Source organism: Trichosurus vulpecula, chromosome 3 (assembly GCF_011100635.1).
Source record: "Trichosurus vulpecula isolate mTriVul1 chromosome 3, mTriVul1.pri, whole genome shotgun sequence".
Classification (NCBI taxonomy): Eukaryota; Metazoa; Chordata; class Mammalia; order Diprotodontia; family Phalangeridae; genus Trichosurus; species Trichosurus vulpecula.
The window spans coordinates 241,020,590-241,041,098 of record NC_050575.1 but is presented as its reverse complement, the minus strand read 5'-3'; the positions used below and the strand labels follow the sequence as shown (position 1 = coordinate 241,041,098).

The 20,509-nt window shown below is 39.9% G+C and overlaps 1 protein-coding gene across 2 annotated transcripts in view; it reads left to right on the top strand.

Moving 5' to 3' along the window:
• The first annotated feature begins 313 nt into the window (after positions 1-313).
• Positions 314-20,509, top strand: part of COLEC11 (collectin subfamily member 11) — a 68,266-nt gene continuing 48,070 nt past the window's right edge. For both annotated transcript variants that reach the window (XM_036753053.1, XM_036753052.1), the window contains exons 1-3: positions 314-491; positions 9,247-9,402; positions 17,346-17,417. In XM_036753053.1, coding sequence (XP_036608948.1) covers positions 9,273-9,402; positions 17,346-17,417 — 202 coding nt within the window. In that variant the 5' untranslated portion in view covers positions 314-491; positions 9,247-9,272. The remainder of the gene's footprint in view (positions 492-9,246; positions 9,403-17,345; positions 17,418-20,509) is intronic.

Below are 20,509 nucleotides of genomic sequence, written 5' to 3'. Positions count from 1 at the left end.
AACTTAATAACCTATGTGACCTTGGGCAAGTCACTTAGTCTGCTGGAGCCTCATTTTCCTTAAATGTGAAATGAGGAGTTTGGTCCCCAGGTCCCATTTAGCTTTTGATCCATGTATGATCTTCTGAAATGCTGTAGGGTTTTTGTGAAAACAGTTACTGCTAAAGGGTTAAAAAAAGGGATTCTCCAACAGGGCCATCTACATGGCTGTAATGAGAACCCTGACATCATGTTTTCAACTTTCCCACACTTTTTCCTCCTAATTATTATCCGGGCTGGACAGCTGATCTATTTCAAACAGGAAGCTGTTTACAGATAACACTTGCAACTGATCTGCCTGGTTTGCTGAACTGTCTGAAAGCAGAAGGCACCAGTGCTCCCAATTTAAGACCGCCAGGCTTCTGTAAACAGCAGCGATGAGGTTCCCTGGTGCAGTGTCCCCGCAGGCAGGCGATGGTCAAGAGGCCCCCTTCTTCACCCAGCGAGCCTAAGGTAGGAAAGACTGAAACTTTATACTTTTTATACCTAAAAGGAATAAGCTTCCCAGCCAACATTTCAAACATCAATGGGGTACTGAGAATGGTAATCCAAATCCAAATAATGGTAAGGGGGAAGCGATATGGCTTGGATATGAGGTAGAACCAGTGAAAATAGAAGACAGAAGTGTTTTTCGACTATAGCATAAGAACTAGTTTCTTAAAAAATTAAGGGATTTGTTTCCTGGGATTTTCAGTGAACTTGGGATAGGTAACTTGAAGGGTGAAACCTTAGAGAGTACCCTTCGGGAAAAAAATAAGAGCAAATACAACTAACATTTTAAAAAATAATACTTTAAGGCTTATTTTTAAAAATTGGTTAGAAGGAATGACTAGTTCATTTTGAAATGTCCTTACCAAAGTGAAGAAAGTACTATTCTAAGAACAGAACTTTGTGTGTGAGAATATTAGAACAGAAAGGGGCTTTAGAAATCATCTAATAATAATAAATTACATTTATATAGCCCTCTAAGGTTTACAAGGCACTTTATATCCATTATCTTGTTTAAGTTTCACAATAACTATTTATTCATCTTTTATAGATGAATAATCTCATGGAGGTTCAGAGATTTAAGTGATTTGCCTTCATTTTACAGATTAGGAAACTGAGGCCCAGAGCAGGGAAGTAATCTGTCCATTGTCACAGGAAGTAGTAGAACTATATCGGGTGTCTTTAGAACTGGTTAAAAATGTCTGATTATATGTATATATATACATATATATATGTATATATTTGTATATACATATACACGTGTGTATGTACATATATCCTAATATATGTGTATGTACACAAATATATATAAATATATGTCCCAATTTGATTTGCTCATTGACTGAAAGTGAGGTGAGATTGAAAAAATAATCCCTACAATAATGCGTTTCAAAAATAGTTGAGTGGTCTGTAAGATGTGATGAAGGGAGCATTGGATCAGGAGTCAAGAGATACTTGGGTTCTTTGTAGCATTGACTCTACCATGGATTACTTGTATGGCATTGGGTGAATTACTTGACCACTTGGGGTCTAATAATCCTCACTTGTGAAATGAGAGGATTGGACTGGAATGATCACTGAGATCCCTCCCTTCACTAACATCCCTTCTAGTACTAACATCCTATGACTCTAGCTATAGAAATACAAATTGTGGTGGAAGGATGGGATGAAGGGTGCCAAGGAGAAAGGAGGGGGCTTTACCTTCTCCAATGGGATTATTTTGTATAGTCCCTAAAACTGGAATGAAGGGAGGAAAAATCATCCTGTCCTAATTTCATGCTGAAGTAGAGCTATGCTCAGATAAAATACAATCGGGGAAAGACTATGTCATTGAAACTGAAGTGAAGTATGATTCATAGAAGGGCTCCCGATTTGTAGGGCAAAAGCATAAACAAGAGCATCTATATGTAATGATGAGTTATGGATTGCTTGGGGAATCTGGGGAGGCGAAGTAGTTTTCTGGAGTTACATTGAGATTAAGGGAATAAAACAACTTCTGAAAGAGAGCACACCATAGCCTTAGAATGAAAATTGAGAGGATAAATTGATAGATGTTTAAAGCTTGGGAAAGGTAATTGGAAAAGCATGCCTACTCCTTTTATCTTGGCTGATGTTTTCAGGGCTTTAGAAGATGAGGAAAAGGTTCTTGCCCCAGAATTGGTGCTGAGATCTGTGATGCTTTGGTTTCTGGACAAAGGCACACAAATGCCACAGGAGGGAAAATTATGAGCTGGGAATTCACCAACTGAGCTCCCAAACCCACCTTCTGCAATGACCACTGACAAAATATTTATGGCACATATAAAAATGCTGAGTCCTGTGGTAGAAATTCAATAATAATATAGTGCCTTTTCTCTGGGACCAAAGGGGACCTTTTATTCATGATCTTATTCATTCTTACAACATCTCCTGGCCAACTATTCAGAATTAGAATTTCTTTCTCCCCAACCTCCCTCAAGAAGTTTTTCACAGTTTGCTTTTTTTTTTTTTAAATCTCCCCCATTTGAAATGAAGGGATTAATCTTTGTTAACCCCTACTGGGAGAGATAAAGATGATGTTTAGGGTGTAAGTGGTGTGTGTGTGTGTGTGTGTGTGTGTGTGTGTGTATGACAGAACTGATTTAGATTATAACACCACATTCTTCTGCCTTGGCAAGTTGGTAGTAAGAGCCGAGGGAATGGGTTTCATTCAGCTCTCCTCCTTTTCCCCCACTGGCTTCCTTGAGGCCATAGTTTTAATTGTGCCATTCCATGCTGTCCTTCTCTAGGGGATCCCTTTTCAGCAAAGGTGATATTTTTCTCTAAGCTTCTGCTTAGGTGTATGAACAGAGAGAGAGTTAGAAAATCCAGCGGCCTCACCATCTATGGTCACTTCAATTTTTAATACTAGGAGGGAGGGAATTTACATGTCAGTTTTGGAAATGCCACAAAAAATTATGTCTAATCGCAGTTTATGATGAATAAATGAATGAAAAAGCACTTATTAAGCACTTACTAGATGCCAAGCATTGTGCTAAGCTTTGGGAATACAAATGTAAAAGCTAAGCCAATCCCTGCTGTCATGGAAATTACATTCTAATGATCAATAATACTGAGTCATTACTCAGTATAAAGGTCTTTGAACTTAGATGGAATAGGCTTCTGCCTACAGTTGTGACTTGGGACTCACCAGGACTAAAAATACTAAAAAAACCCCCATAATATTTATATAGTACTTCAAGGTTTAGGAAGCATTTTCCTCACACCACCTCTGTGAGGTGGGTGGTGCATATATTATTTTAGCCCTGAAATTTATCTCTGCAATCTTGGGCAAATAATTTAATTGTTCTGAGACTCAGTTTCTTCACTTGTAAAACAAGGAAAATAATATTTACATTACCTATCCTACTGGGGTGATTTGAGGAGTGTGCTTTAGAAACCTTAGATTACTATGTAAATGATGATGATGATATAAATTTAAGCATTTATTTCTATTTTATAGTTGAGGAAAGTGATGGTCAGAGAAGTTAAATGATTTAATCATTGTGGCATGACTAGAAACTGAAACTCAGAGCTCCTAACTCTAAGTCCAGTACTTTTTGTAATACACCATGTTACTGTCCTTCATGTCCCTAATATCCCTCTTTTACCTCTACCTCCACTGCAAAAAGAAATCCCAATCCCAGGGTCTGCCATTAGACATTCAATCATTACCTTTTGTTTTTTAAGGTTCCTTTATTAAAATGTAAATCCATCTGTGAGGGGTAATATCTTAAACCAAAATATATTTAAAGCTCGAAGGAACTATAAAGGCTGCTAAGTTCAAATCCCTTATTTTACAGATGAGGAAACTGAGGTGCAGACGAATTGGCAGCTTGCCCCAGGTTATACAGATAGTAAGTGGCAGAGGTGGGATTCAAACTCAGGTCCTCTTGAACTAGAAGTCAAGAGCTCTTTCCACTGTGCTACACTGTCTCAAAATACTTTATTGAAGGCTAGTTGACTAAAAACAAGAAAAACCCTGGGAAAAGGACAACAGAGTACATAGAGTATGGGTCATCATGGAGGAATAGGCTTGTAGAACACCAAAGAAAGGCTTTCTAGTCTCCACAGTTTCCCTGAGGCTTTGTGGAACGGTGGGTAAGTCATACAAGTTTTTTTCCTCCTCCTCCTAAAATACCTCCTAAAGGGGTATTCTGTGAGGCACTCTGCTGTGTTTACTACTTGTCCTGGGATGTTTACTGAATAAAGCTCCTACCTCTTCCAGCTCTTTGGGAGGAAAACTGAATTACTTGAAGATGATCATGAAAACCAAAATAATGGACATTAATTACTGGTTTCTGGGATGGTCAGTTTCAAAGGTTTTAATTCTTGCCTATCCTGGCCTTTCTTTAGAGTCATAAACTCTTTCTAAAAAAAATTACACTCTTATCAATGCATTTTGTCCTTGCGTCACAATCATTTCTGGAAATTACCTACCCTCTTTGTATCTACCTACCCTCCAGTATCTACCCTCTCTGAGGCTTTAGCTTGTATCAAAGAAAAAGAAAGAAAATCAACTGACCAAGTTACTGTCTGGAAGTCGTAGAGAGCTGGAAGGCAGGGACTTTACAGACCATCTGCATATGAGATTGAAGAATTTAGAGCTTGGAAGAGACCTTAGAAATCATCTAGTCCCACCTCCTTATTTTAGTTTAATTTTTTTCAACAACAAGCACTTGTTTTCTCACCCCACCCCCCATCTCCATTGAACAAAACAAAACGAAACAAAACCTTGTTTGACAAATATGCATAGTTAAGCAAAACCAATTCCCTCATTGGCCATGTCCAAAAATATATGTCTCATTTTGAATCTTGAGTCCATTTCTCTGGAATTATCAGTCCATTTTACAGGTGGAAAAGATGAGTTCCAGAGAGACCAAGTTAACTGTCTAGGCCCTCACCGTGAGACCCTGACAAAGCCAGGACAGATCCCAGGCTTCCCAATTTGCAGGGCGATCAGGGTTGCTTCCCCCACAACATGCTGCCTTTTGAAGTCTCTGCCAGAAAAAAATCCTGTCTCTTCAGTGCTTGTGTACTTCTCTTTTTAAGGCAGGAACACTTGAATGCGTAGCTTTGTGAGTAATCTTCATTTGTTTCGTCCTGTGTACGTTTGTTCTCTCCAGCTTAAAAGGAGTAAGTTAACTCAAAGGGACATGTCATCTTTTCCCCCAACACTGACCTCTTTTTTTTTGTTTCTCTATTTTTGAGGATACCATCACCTTCCCAGGCACACGAGCTTGAAAAAAGAAGCTATCTTTGACTCTTGTTCTGTTGATCCTCTATATCAGTGTACAAGTCCTGCCGATGCTATCTCCCCAATGTTTCTTGCATTCTTTATCTCCTTTCCATTCCCACTTCTACCACCCTAGTTCAGGTAAAAGGAAATGAGGACCTAACTACTATGGTAGCCTCTTGACTGGACTCTCAGCCTCTAGTCTCTTCTCCCTCTTCAATCCATTTTTCATATTCTCAATCTTCCTAATGCACAACTCTGATAATGTCATTCTTTATTTCAAAAGCTATCAATGTCTCCCCAATGCCTACTGAATGAAATTCATGGTGTATAGATTGGTATACAAGGCTTGCAGCAATCTGATCCCAACCCACCTCTCCAGCCTTATCTCACACTACTCTTCATCACATATTTTATGTGAAGCTGCTGGTGCCTTCCTCTCTTGCACTTCTATTTTATATTTATCTTACATGTATATTATTTCAATGTAAGCTTTTTGATGGCTAGACTTGTTTTTGTATTTTTTTTTCCATTCCCAGCACTTAGCGTAGTGCCTGGCACATACTAAAAACTTAATAGGCATTTTCTGATTGGTTATGCTTCAACCAAAGAGATCTAGCTCCAGTGTCCTTGATTCGTCCTTTGTGTTCTTGTCTTGGTATATTTACTCATAAATGGAAGGTCCATTTGCCCCATCTCTAACCTATTGAAGTTTACTTAACCTTCACCGTCAAATACTACCTACTTTTTCAATGTGCTCAATAAGGAGTTATTGATGTTTAACATTTTATGTATTATTTATTTTATTTTTTGAAGTACCTTTTCCCTTTTCTGGGACAGAAGTTCCTCCTCTGACAATTTCAGCAGTTGGGCTAGATGTCTTCTGAGAGGCTCTGGCTCTAGACCTATGATTCTGTGATCTTATGAGATTCTCTCAGACCATCTATGAGAGTGCTAGGCACATGATAGAGTGACTGTTGAAAAACTTGTGAACCTATCTTCTGTACAGGATTGAGAAAATCACCATGAAATGTTCTGCATATCAGCAGAATAGGGTTTGGCCTTGTTGAGCCAAAGTATGAGAATCACACCTTCATCCATCTGGCTTTTGTATCCTGAAGTTTTCTTGATACTGACACCTGAGATTGCTTTGGTTAAATTTTGTCTTATTAGAATTACAGATCTAAATTTGTTCCTTGACCTCACTTTAACAAAATACTTTCAGCTCCCTGTTTTTTCAGGCTTGTATCCACTTTTAAAATGACTGATGTTTCTGATTTTTCAAAGCTTCTGATGTTGGAATGATTTGACTAAGCTTCTGATCATAGCCATTTAGACATCTTGTTTATTCATCTGCAGCTCATGGATCTGCACTTCTCTCTATTGCTGCTAATCTTCCCACTTTCATCAGGCGAGCTCTGTTGTGTGTGAGAGGGAAGGACATCTGCATACCCCAAAGGCACCGGTTCCTCCCTAGCCCAAGCATTCCCTTGCCAGGAGAAGAAATCTGGGCTTTGTGAACAGAATGTACAGGCTCTTAGCAGAGAAAACCCAGCTTGTTATTCAAATATGGAGACTCCAAAGTCTTCATTTGACCTTAGCTCACCCCAGCTTCCTTTTTCATTATAGCTTTTAAATATTTTTAAAAGGTTCAGAACACCAGAGGTGAAAAGTAGCTTTATTTTCCCCTGAGCATCCTTTTTTATTTTTCTTCATTTTTGCAAAGTTAAGTCAAAAATCACCTCAAATTAGGTTCCCTTCTAAGCTAAGCTAAGTCCTTTGTAACCTCAAGGTTTCCACTTTTGCTTTGCTTTAGCTTCTGGAGCAGCCATTCATGTGGTCTCATTCAAGATCTCCTTTTCTCTCATCCTCCCTTTCCTTCTCAGTCATCATTTCTTTGACTTTTGTCAACACTTAATATTTAACTTTCAAGACTGACAATATCAAGAGAGTAGTCTCTACTTGGTCTCTTAGGCATTTTTTCATTGATAGGTAAATCTCTTTTTCAGACTCTGAGAAATGACGTCAAAATTACCACACACTTTGGAAAACAGGGCTTGCTTCCTGGACAGAAGATATTCTTTCTTAAATCCTTACTGTCTGAGGCAATGAAGTATAGTGGACCTGGAGTCTGGAGACAAGAGTTTGAGTTCTGCTTCTGCTTTTTACTAGGCCTGCAACCACGGGCTAGTCGTTTTTAGGCCTCCCTAAGTCTTAGTTTTCCTATTTTTAAAATGGAGCTAATAATCCTTGTAATACTTAATTCAGTTGTGAGCAAAGTTCATTGTTGACCATGTGCAAATTGCTCAACTTCTTAAAGCCTGTTTCCTCATCTATAAAATGGGATATAATATTAGTACATCACAGGGTTGTGAGGATAAAGTGTTTTGTAAATCTTAAAGCCCCATAGATATGTAAATTATTGTTATGAATAAAGTGTTATATAAGAACAAGCTGACTCCAAGGCCAGTAGGTCTTTGGTGGGATAGATATAGTGAGGCATCTTTTCAGTTACAAGAGTCCCTAAGTGGTAGAGTTGGCAAGAGATTGAGTGGTGAGTGATTAAAACAGAAATTTGGGAATCAGAAATTACATATTTTCCCAGTGACTGGAATTCTTTGAGCTAGTCAGAAGGTCCCAAGACAGGAGGCCTGGGGACTCTGTCAAAACCCTGTGACCTTGTTTAGCAGAGAATAAAAGGGGGAGGGAGAGAGGGAGAGAGTGAAGGGGAGAAGAGGGGGAGGGGAGGGAAGAGAAGAGGAGAGAGACACAAATATACAGATAGAAACAGAGAGAGATAGAGAGAGACAGAGAGAGAGAGAGAGAGAGAGACAGGGAGAGAGAGAGAACGAGGGAGCAATATTGATTCCACATAGCCATCTTCCCCACTGGAAGTCTCATGTATCAGCCTGTGGATCTTCAGATTGGGTCTAAGAAGGCCATTGCCTGTCAGGAGGTTGGTGAGGAAAAGGGAAACAGCTCCAACAATTTTAACCCAGGTTGTAAGGGACGGAAGCTATTGGTAGCCATTGGCCGAGAGTTCGCTTCTTATATTGACAACATAGGGGGACTTGCAACAGAGAATGTTCAGATGTTTGCAGCTGTCAAGTTTATATTATAAGGGTAGTGTATTCCCTGTCACCTACAGATTTCTTTTGAGTTCTTGATTCACCACCATGGAGAGATTTAGATAATATCCCTTCACGGAGTAGGAGGCTGACCTGGACGACATCTACAATCTCTTCCCACTCTAAGATTCTGTGATAAGTTGAGTCCTCAGTTTTTCTCCTTACAAATAAATAGAAACATTAAAGACCTACGGTGGATATTTGCTGGATTTTTTTGATATATTAATTCATTTATTGATCTATTGAGTCCCTGGGTATTAGGAAGGGAGGGATACCAAAGAAAGGAAAGTGAGACACTGTCCTTTTTCTTCTGGAGCTTACAGTCTAATTAACAAGACAAATGAAAAATTTGCTATTAAGAAAAACAGTACCATTTCTAGAGTACCTTTAAGGTTTATGAAACACTTTCTTCACAATAACCTTATAACACAGGCAGCGGAAGTATCATTATTCCCTTTTTACAGGACAGAAAACTGATGGTTGGAGAGGTAAAGTGTATTGTATGTGATCACAAAGCTAGCAGCTGTCAGAGAAGGAATTTAAATTCCTCTTTCCTGCTAACTGTACCCTGATCCCCACTCCGTAGCAGACTGCTTCCCAAGTCCATCCTTCCACTGAACCATACAGAGACCAAATAAGTGATAAGAGCAATAAGACCCATGGTAGACAGTCACAGATATCCACTACCAATTAGGATGGCTTTCATCTGAAGAACTTCTGGCCCAAAGTACAAGCAAGGAAAGAGTTGTTTGGTTTTTTCTTTTTTTTTTTTTCCATTTCCCCCTCTCTTTTTTCTTTTAAAGACTTCTCATAACTGTTTATCCATTCTTTTATTTAGGAGTCAATGACCTGCAAATACTCATTATGAAGAGAGATCTGGTTTTCCTGGGGACTCTAATTAGCCTGGTCTTCCTGTCCTTGCTAAGATCTGGATCGCCTCAACATCTTGCAGAAGAGGCCTGCTCTGTCCAGATTCTTGTCCCAGGCCTCAAAGGTAACATAGCAGTCCCTTCTTTCTCTTTGATTCACCCTCTGCCTGGGCAGTTGTCTTGGAGATTTCTTTTCAAGTAGGCCTCAAGCCACCACCAATATCTGGAGCCAGGCACCTGGTATCTGCAGAGCTCTGGGCACTGAGCAGATAAAGTGAGCTTCCCCCAGGCTCTCAGTGTGTAGGGCTATCACTGAATGAATTGGTGGGAGTGGCTCATCCCTGGCAAGGACTGGAATAAATCATACCTGTACGTCCCTTTCTCCCTTAACATTTTTATTCAAATGAAAACAGATTCTTCCATTTAATTCCTCATTTGATGCTTCATCATAGACTAGAAGTGACCCTAGATGCCAAAGAAGCATAAGCACAGTAACAGGTTCTACCAAGATAGAAATGTTCTAGGTTTAGAAATCTAAATTCAGGGTCTGTCGTACAAGGACAGGCCCAGCTAACCAAGGACAAATATAACTCCATGAGGGCACGTTCTTTCTCTTTTGTGTTTGCGTTCCTAATATCTGGCACAGTGCCTGGCACATAGTGAACCCTTAATCAATGATTTTTTGTTCATTCGTTTGACTAAATTTAAAGAGCGTCACCACAAGAGGGTTTTCTAGAAAACAAATTAATTTTCAGCCATAACAACTCTCAGAGAACATCTACCAACAAAGATTTATGAAGTGTCTATCTTAAAGGTGATTCAGTGTGTTGTAGTGTGAATAAACTTAGATTTGGATCTGTAGGACTGGGGTTTGACTCCTGATTGCTCCTAACTAGCTTTGCAACCTTTGGAAAATCACTTTACCAGTTTTTCATTTATAAAATGAGGCCATTAGACTAGAATTCAGGGGTTCTTAACTTGGGGTCTGTGAACTTGTTTTTTTTAGAACATTTTGATAATTATTTCAATATAATTAATTTTCTTTGTAATTCTATGTATTTTCTTTTTTTTTTTTTTGCATCTAAAAACATTATTTTGAGAAGGGGGCCATATGCTTCACCAGACTTCATCAAAAGGTTTCATGTCACACACAAAAAATTAAGAACTCTTGGATTAGGTAATCTTTAATGGGACTTCCAGCTCTTAAATCTATGAATACTAACAGTATGATAGAATTACATTTTCAATGGAGATCTAAAATCTTATCTCCTTGTAGTCTTTTGTTTTAGGTCCAACCCCATTTCTTTGTGATGTTTGGCTTGTGGATCAGTGCTAGTTTTTAAATTTTAAGCATACTGATTATTCTAATGGAATTGATAACATGTCATTGTAGTATATAAATAACACGTGCCTCTTTGGCTTTATTAGTTTTCCATTGCCATTTCCAAGGTAATCAGACAGATTAAGAATCCATGAAAGGGGGCTCTCATTTTCTATCATTCATGGTTTCTTCAGGGAGACTAATATGTAATGGAGATCATGAAATGCCTTTCTGAAGGGTCATGTGAACAAATCTCAGACTCTTAGCTCATCTTTTCCATTACTTTTCTTGGTCCTCATCCTCCTTGTCTTCTCTATAGCATTCAATACTATCAACCTCTCCATCCTTCTTGAAACTCTCTCCCTGCCTGGGATCTGTGATACTGCACAATAAAGGGATGTAGGAAGAGAACCAGACCACTCCTCTGGCTCCTTTGTTGGCTCTGCTTCCCACTCTCATCTAGGAAATCAGAGTGTTCCCTAGTGCCTTCAGCCTTCTGTTTGCTCTTCTCCTCCCCCTCACTTTCTCTGCCTCTTGACATCCAATTCTAGGTCTGGCACAAATACTCCTTCCATGGCTACCTCACAGCATTTATTATTTTTACTGGCCACATAGTACGTAGGATCAAAGGTTCATAGTTTTGGAACTGAAAGAGATCTTAGAGGTCATTTAGTCTGATCTTCCAATTTTACATGAGAGGAAACTGAGACCTAAGAAGGTTAAATGACTTTCCTAAAATGACACAGGTAGTAACTGGCAAAGCTAGCATTTGAATTCAGGTCCTCTGACTCCATATCCAGGACTCTTTTCACTTAGCCATTTTGCTTCCCGCTTATCACATGTCATTTTCTATTTCATATACTTAATCCAATCTCTCTTATTAGATCAAGAACTCTCTGAGGGCAGGAATTATGTTTCCTTTTTCTTCATATCTACATTGGCACCCAGAATCAGTCTTAAGCATAGCAGGTCCTTAAGTGTTTGTGTGAATGACATGAGGTAAGGATTCATCCGTAGTTTAGACTATTCCATATCAGCCATGTAATCCAATTTTCTTGTGTCCAATAGTCCCCATGAACTTACAGAGACACTGCCCTTATTTATTGCAATATCATCTAGGCCAGGTTTTTGATTCAGACGGTTCAACAAGACTTTGAAGAGCCAAGGAGGAGAGTATCAACTTTTGGTGCTGATTCTTCACTTAAGAAAAACAGTGCCATTATTTCTATCAACTCAGCAATGAAAGAGAAAGAAACTATCAGTCTTTGTGATTGCCTGGTGAAAGGAAGAAACTGAGGGAGACCTTTGACCAAACTGGGATATGGAATCTTGGGTCTCCTATTTAGAGGGTAAAAATTGATGGCTTAGGACTGTACCCTGAGGTAAACTGAGGTTCCCAAACATAATGTGGCAAGCAGCTCATCATTAATTTACTGGATTAAGAATGGCTTTTAAAAGGGAAGAGTGCAGACTCATATCCTCATATCTCTCCCCACTCTCTCCCCCAGGGATTTCTTGGTCAATCATTGTTCTGAAGCTTGGGGTTTTACTGAGATACTTGTATGGGGTTATCAGAAACATTTTGTCCAAAGCCAGTGAGAAGTTCTCAGTATTTGCGATTGAGCTGGAAAATAAACAAACCCCAAATCTGGGATCAGAAAAAATAATAGAGATTAACTAGACAAGTAAGGGAATACTATAAGTGATTGGTTTTTGGGAGCAAAAGATGGAAAAGTTTAATATTCAGCTGCTTTCAGACCTCAGTGAACAGTAGAATATACAATACAGTAGGATGCTGCACTCAAGCATTTTGCCACCGTCATGTGGCAAATGACTTCATATGTTCAGGGCATTCAGCATATGGAGGATTTGGAAAAAGGAACAATATGGCAAGGCAGGAAAGCACTTCCAGGATGTGGGCATCTGCAAGTGGACAAATTCATTGCTAGTTAATGTCAGCCTGGTGCGTGTTAAGTAAGACGTATAGAAGGGTCTATATCATTTCTTTCTGATGTGACACAGGCACGTATAAAAGAATGGGGAAGCCTCTGAAGGCGTCGTCAAGGAGAGCAGGCTGTTTCTGACTCTAACATTAAACGGCAAGCCTTTTGGTATATTCTGTGCCTAAGATTTCTGGCAGCTTGCAGCCCAGCCCAGTGCATGAGATCCTTCCCAGGGACTCAATAATAATAATAGTAATAATTATGTTTCCTGACATTTATATAGCATGTAAGGTTTGTGGAAGTGCTTTCTATTCATTACTTCATTCGGTTGGCACAACGAGTATTGAAGGTATTTTTGTTCTCATTTTACTGGTGAGGAAGCTGAGGTTCAGAGAATTAAATGACTGGCTCAGGTTCACATAGGTAGTAAGAATTAGAGGCAACATTTGAACTCAGGGACTGTTTCATTTTTTTTTTTGTTTTTGTCTACCTAGTGCCTACAGCAAAGCCTAGCACATAGTAGGTACTTAACAAGCACTTGTTGAATTGGCCAATAAAAAGCATTTTGCACATGATTCAACTTTCCAGATAGGCTTATGCATCTTTTCTGAGCAGTATTCAGAGGTCCTAAATGGCACAAAATATCCACCTGCCATCCTGCAATAGAGAATTTCAACTGAATTTCAAGCTCATTCATCTGAGTTACTCTCCGCATTGAGTTGGCTTTATCTGCGTCTAATTCCTATTCTTCACATACACAGAATTACTTAGCAGCCTTGTTTCTTCAGGCAAACTTAACTTTGTCACTACCAATAGGGAAAAAATCTGAGTTGAGTTCATTAGTATATTTATAGGAGCCTTTAAAATTATCATGTCTTAGTCTGCCAGGAGGAACAGGTGGACCCAATATATTAATTCATTTCCCTGATTTCATTTACCTTGATTACAAACATTATACTGTTCTTATTTCAACTTAGAGGCATTTACTAGTGAATGTGGAGGGGGCTACTGGGAAACCAGAAGCAAATGTGGTATTACATTGGGAATATGGAACACCTTGATATTTAAATTGGAGCAAGGGAAAGAAAACCTGCTGGACAGTAGTAAAACTGTAAACGATGGTGTCCCTAACTACCTCCCCTCCCCCTCCAGCAATCAGCAAAGCATCACTGGGCAGAGGGGAGGAATGCTATGTTCTTCTCTAGTCCTCTCCCAACCCCTGCCACAGAATGACAGGGTTGACTTTGTGCAATATTTATAACTAAGCTGCAAAGTAGAGAGGAATAAACTGATGCGGAAAGTCTCAAATTCATTCAGCTGGGGGATGAGTCTTGCAGCTTTCCATTGCATCACCTTCTTGGCTTGCAAATAAATAGCCCATATATTATTCCATACTAAAATTCATATAGGTTTTTTATTTCGTCAGGGTGGGTACTTTCTTCACTGAGGCAGATGAAAAACCCTCCACTACTGGGTTAACAGTCTTTATGAATTATGATGGCTGATGAGATTCATCCCCCTGTGCACAACCTGGCCATGAGCCTCTCCAAACTTAATTAGACTCGTCCTTGAACAGCAGGCAAACAATCAGTTGCCAGGCCTGTTCCCAAAGCCTTTCTAGCTTGGGAGGTTCCCAAAGCCAGAGCTTATGGCATAGCCCTCAAGAACCCAGAGTTAACTTTGTGCCACAGAGAGTTATTGGAGTAGGGTTTTAATGTGGCCAGAAAACCAATTTACATATTTTGACATTCAAGGCTCTTTGTAGTCTGGCTCCAATTTACTTTTTTCCAGGTGTCTTTTATAACTATTCCCTATCATGTATTCTATGTCAAATTTGGTTATTCATTTGACCTCAAATGTGGTTTATAATTTTATGCTTCCATATTTTACTTCAAGCCAAGATTATGACCATCTCCTGCCCAATTCCACTTATCCTATAAGTCCTAATATAAATGCCTCCTCCTCCAGGGAGGCTTCTCTGATCTTGGCCATTCCCTTATCTAACCTCATAGCACTCTGTCCTTCTCTTATGTACTTATATTCTAACTTGTATTATATATTTATATGTGACTGTAGGCAAATCACTTGTCCTCTTAGTGTTCTAGGTGACTCTCTATGACTATGAATTGTAGAGAACCTACTGACCTGAATTGTTAGAGGGACTTTCCTCATCTGGGAGTTTCCTATACTAAGGAGATCACAGCTACAGTTCCTATCCCCTATTTATTTGTAGTAGTGATGGTGGTGGTGATTAAGCTCAGCTACTTCTATTTGTCCCTTACTGTAGATTAGTTTCAGCTCAGAAGGGCTTTCCTCTCAGTCAAGTAAATTCTCCCTTCCTCTCCTCCCCTTCAACTATTCCCATTCATTAGTTCCTTAAATTTCATTTTTGTAACCCCTTCTCAAGAGGGTTTCTCTCATTCTCTTCATTATCCATTCTTTCTATCTAGTCTAGACCTGCATTCTTTGGTTTTTGACACTTATAATTATGGAGTCTTTCTCTATTCACTGTATTCCTCACAGAATCAAAACTTGTGAGGTGTCCATCCTGGGCTCTCCCCTTAGGCAGATTCTGCCATTGCTTGGTAGAAGCTTGCATGGAGGATTCCCCTTTTCCATTGTGCCTCACTTTCCCTCACAAACCCTTTTTAAAAAAAAAAAATTTATTTATTTTTAGTTTTTAACATTCGCTTCCATAAGTTTTAAATTTTCTCTGCCTCCCTTCCTTTTCCCCCTCCCCAAGACAGTGCACAATCCAGTATAGGCTCTACATATACATTCTTATTAAACATAGTCATATTTACATTAGTCATGTTGTATAGAAGAATTAGAATGAATGGGAGGAACCAGGAGAAAGAAAAAACAAAACGAAACAAAAAAAGAGAGCAAATAATATGTTTTTATTTGCATTCAGACTCCATATTTTTTTCTCTGGATGTGGATGGCATTTTCCATCATGAGTCTTTTGGAGTTGTGTTAGATCATTGCATTGCTGAGAAGAGCTAAGTCTATCAAAGTCAGTCATTGCACAATGTGGGTGTTACTGTGTACAATGTTCTCCTGGCTCTGCTCACTTCACTCAGCATCAGTTCATATAAGTCTTTCCAGGTTTTTCTGAAGTCCACCTGCTCATTTCTTATAGCACAATAGTATTCCATTATATTCATATACCACAACTTGTTTGTCCATTCCCCAATTGATGGGGCATCCCTTCAATTTCCAGTTTTGGCCACCACAAAAAGAGCTACTATAAATATGTTTGTACATATGGGTCCTTTTCCCATTTTTATGATCTCTTTGGGATACAGCCCTAGAAGTGGTATTGCTAGGTCAAAGGGTATGCACATTTTTATAGCCCTTTGGGCATAGTTCCGAATTGCTCACCAGAATGGTTGAATCAGTTCACAACTCCACCAACAATTAGTGTTCCAATTTTCCCACATCTTCTCCAGCATTTATAATTTTTCCGTTTTGTCATGTTAGCCAATCTGATAGGTGTACTGTGGTACCTCAGAGTTGTTTTGATTTGCATTTCTCTAATCAATAGTGATTTAGAGCATAACAAAGTCAATTATCGAGGGTGTCAGAGAGGACACTGTTCCATGTCCTTGATTATGCAGCAGCCCACTATTATTTTATGCTTTCTTGGTTACCCCTTTCTCCCCATTTGCCTAAAAATCTCCTCCCTACAACCAAGCCTTCCTGCTCTTCTAGGTTCCAATTACCCCTAGCAGTGTCAACTCTCTCTTCTGTAGGTAGTATTCATGGTCTTTTCAAGTATCAAACCTCCCAGACCACACCCCTCACAAGGTCCCCACCTCCCTTCATAGAACATCTTTCTTCATCCACAGGAGCATTCACTGGAATCCCCTTCTAATGGGGTGATGGAACCTGGACCCCTAAAAGGAAAAGACCATGTCTTTGAAAGCAGCTCAGTCCCTGAACTTTTCCACACAGCAGATCACTGGTGTTTTGCCTGAGGCATCTGGCCCTTCTCAGCCCACCTAGATACTCAATAATCCTTTTAACAGCCCTTTCACTGTGGCTCTCCAAACATTTAACTCCTTTCATTGTCTGCACCTGGCCCACCCCAGGCTATTTACCACTGCTTAATCGCATCAAGATCTTTTCACTGAACTTTTTTCCTTTTTTGTATATAAGTATCTATCCAATCATCAAATTTGCAGGTTCACTAGGAACCATGCTTGTTTCTATTGGCCTTACAATAAACCTTGATACTTTGACTGAAAGATGGCTTGAGTGCTCAAATTCTTTCCAGGCACATTTGCCCTATAGTCTTACCTTTCAGGGTTTCCAGCACCCCAAACTGTAACAGTAGGAATCCTTATGTATGGGTTAGTGGTCCTTTCTTCTATTTGTTTGTTACCCCAGATGGTGTATAAATCTGAATAGAGCACTCAAGAAATGGTCTGAGGAAGCCAAAGAATGGTAGGACTATCACCTTCCTTGTTCTGAACACAATGTCCCTCTTGGTGCAACTGAAGATTGCATTAGCTTTTTTTTTTTGGTTGATACTGAATTTGTAGACTCTCAGGTCTTTTGGACATAAACTGTAGTTATGCCTCTTTTATCATGTACTTGTGCAATTGATTTTTTTGAACCCAAAGGTTCAAAATGTTTAGGTCAGTGATAGCTAGGGCCTTGACACCTCCTTTTGCACATTTGTCTATCCTTTTGGGAGTGCCTATGCCAGAGGGTGGGGGATCCTAGCAGTCAGTGGTTGTAGGATCCTTACCATGCTTGCTAGAGGTACTCCCTAAATGTTTGTGAATTTCTTCCACAGGGGATGCTGGAGAAAAGGGAGAGAAAGGGTCACCAGGCCGACCTGGGAGAGTTGGTCCTTCAGGAGAAAAAGGTAAATTCCAGACATTTAGACACTGATGCAGGTCTAGCACTCAATCCTAAAGGTAGTAGGGAGAGAAGGGGGAGAGAGTAGGAGAAATCAAAGTGGGAAGGGAAAGGAAGAAAAGGGAAAGGAAAGGAATAGATGGTAAATTCGCATAGACTTGGATAAATGGACCATATATTGTTATTGTTCAGTCATTTCAGTCGTGTCTGACTCTTTGTGACCCCATTTAGTTTTTTTTTGGCAAAGATACTGAAGTGGTTTGTCATTTCCTTCTCCAGCTCATTTTACAGATGAGGAAACTGAGGCAAATAGGGTTAAGTGACTTGCCAAGGGTCACATAGCTAGTAAGTATCTGAGGCCAGATTTGAACTTAGGTCTTCTTGACTCCAGGCTCGGCACTCTATCTGCTGAGCCACCATGCTACCTGGAAGCAGCATCACTCATTTTACAGAGGAGGAAATTGAGGGGACAACATTGCCCATTGCTACCACTTAAATGGCTAGTGGTAGCAGAACTAGAACCCAGAGCCCCTAACTCCCAATCAGCTATACCACCCTGACCCCTCCAAACCTTTCAAACTCTCCTTCAAGACAAACTTCCTCTATGAGGCTGTAATATCTTGGAAGACAATTAAAACAAATGTAGAAAGACTAAATGGCATAGTGAATAGAGTGCCAGCCCTGGAGTCAGGAGGGCCTGAGTTCAAATTTGACCTCAGATACTTACTAGCTATGTGGCCCTGGGCAAGTTCCTGTTTGTCTCAGTTTCCTTATCTTCAAAATGAGCTGGAGAAGGAAAAGGAGAACCACTCCAGTATCTCTGTCAAGAAAACCCCAAATGGCACAATTGAAAAGACTGAACAACAACAATAAAAAAGACTATACATTTCTAGCCTTTCTGTCCTGCTGAAATCTTCCACTTAGCTTATCCTACCTACCCTATTCTACCTCTCTCCCCACCCTGATTTCTGCCTTATCAAGTACTTTTCTATGGGTTAATCTTGACAATCAGATAGTGATTTATTCAGGGTTCAGTATGCTACTTGGCACCTCACTGGTGCTTTGAAAATATAAAGTTATCTTTTTTACAAAGTACTTTCCCTTATATGGAAATGTAAGGACCTGCACTCTGCAAGTGCTTATACCACCCAGGAGTGTATGTACAGCACTGTTTATCCAATACTTCAAAGTTCTGTAATTTCATGGGTAAGGGTATTATCTCTACTGGCCTGGATCACAGTATTTGTTGGAAGACTCACAAGTCGCTGTGGCCAAAAAATTCATTGCCTGATGGTCAGCCTCTCTGAAGATAAACCTCTCTGTGTACATAGGCCTTATAAAGCTATTGGGGCTAGTGCAGATATCCACAGTGGGAAAGAAACCAAGGGTTTGCTGTCTCTGGTGCAGGTCTCGATATTGTGGGAAGGGCAGCATATGCATATGTGGAATAGGATATCACTGATCATCATTTTCCTGAGTTCAAATCTGGTCTCAGACCTTTACTAGCTATGTGACCCTGGGCAAGTCGCTTAACCCTGTTTGCCTCAGTTTCCTCATCTGTCAATCAGTTGGAGAAGGAAATGGCAAACCACGGAAGCATCTTTGCCAAGAAAACCCCAAATGGGGTCATGAAAAGATCATAACTGAAAACAACTGAACCACAACAGAAATGTGTCAGGTGCTATTGTTAGGCACCTCATTGCTAATTATTACCTCAATTGATCCTCACATCAACATTGAGAGGTAGGTACTGTTATTATCCCTATTTTGCAGATGAGGAAACTAAGGCAAACAGTGGTTAAGTAACTTGCCCAGGGTCATACATTTAATAAATGTCTGCAGTTGGATTTGAATCCTTGGCAACTGATTAGATGTGGAGGGTGAGGTCTTCTTGACACCAGGCTCAGTGCTCTACCGGTTATCCTATCCAGCTGCCCCAGCACCTGAGGTTGAAAAACAAAGTGTTATGTGAGATCACCTGGATGGACCAGGGAAGAGGTCCTGGAGAAAGTGGTATTTGATCTGGGCTTTAAAGGATAGGTAGGAAGCCAACAGCAAAGAGGGAGAGGCATTCCTAGCATAGAATAGGTAAAAGCATGGAAGTAGGGGAAGGCTTAGGGTGTTCAGAGTGAAGGGCGGTGGCAGAGTCATTCAGTTTTGACTGGAACATAGAGTATGTAGAGGAAAATAATGAAATAAAGCTGGAAAATTGGGGTGACACCAGATTTTAGAAGGTCATGAATACCAGGCTTTGTACAAAATCTTATTTAGGAGGCAGTAGGGAGATCCTAAAGGTTTTTAGGTAAGGAATAACAAAAGCAGAAAGATTAATCTGGTAGTGGTATGTAGGAGCAGAAAAGAGAAAAAGGAAAATCAGTAAGGAAGCTATCGCAATAACCTAGGAAAGATTTAAAGTACTGGCAGGATGAATGCCAAGGAGGGGACAGATACAGACGGAACTTGCAGGAAGGTAGTCAATTGTATATTTGGAAAAAAAGAGAGGGAGAGGCCATAGATGATTGTGGTTTGTAGTATGTAGAGAATTACCTAAAATAGGGAAGTCCGCCTGTTTTGGGAAGAGGGGCAGGGAAGATTATGAGTTCAGTTTTGGTGACCATGAGTTTAAAGAACCGGCGACATAGCAAATAGAGAAGTCCAACAGAAGGATAAGCACTAAGAAAATGCCATTGGATTAAGAGGTCAGAGGTGACCTTTGAGAGCAGCTTCTATTAAATGGTGGTGAGGGAGGGGAAAACCAGTTTTTAAGGGGTTGAGAAGTAAGTAGGGGATGAGGGAGCAAGAATAGAGAGAGACCATTTTCTAGGAGTTTGGCAGAGAAGTGAAGAAAAGGATGGTAGTGTGAGGATTTTTATTTGTTTATTTTTAGGTTAGGGAAAACCAGAACACATTTGTGGCTGAAAATAAAGGAGCCAGTGGAAAAGGAGAGACTGAAGATTCAAGAGAGGTGGAAATAATTGATAGAGCAAGGTCTTAGGGGAAGAAATTAGATTGGTAGCCTAGGTAGAAGGTTCAGGCTTGGTGAGGAGGAGAGGGACATGTCTTCAAAGGTAAGAGAAAAGGGGAAGAAAGGTAATAAAA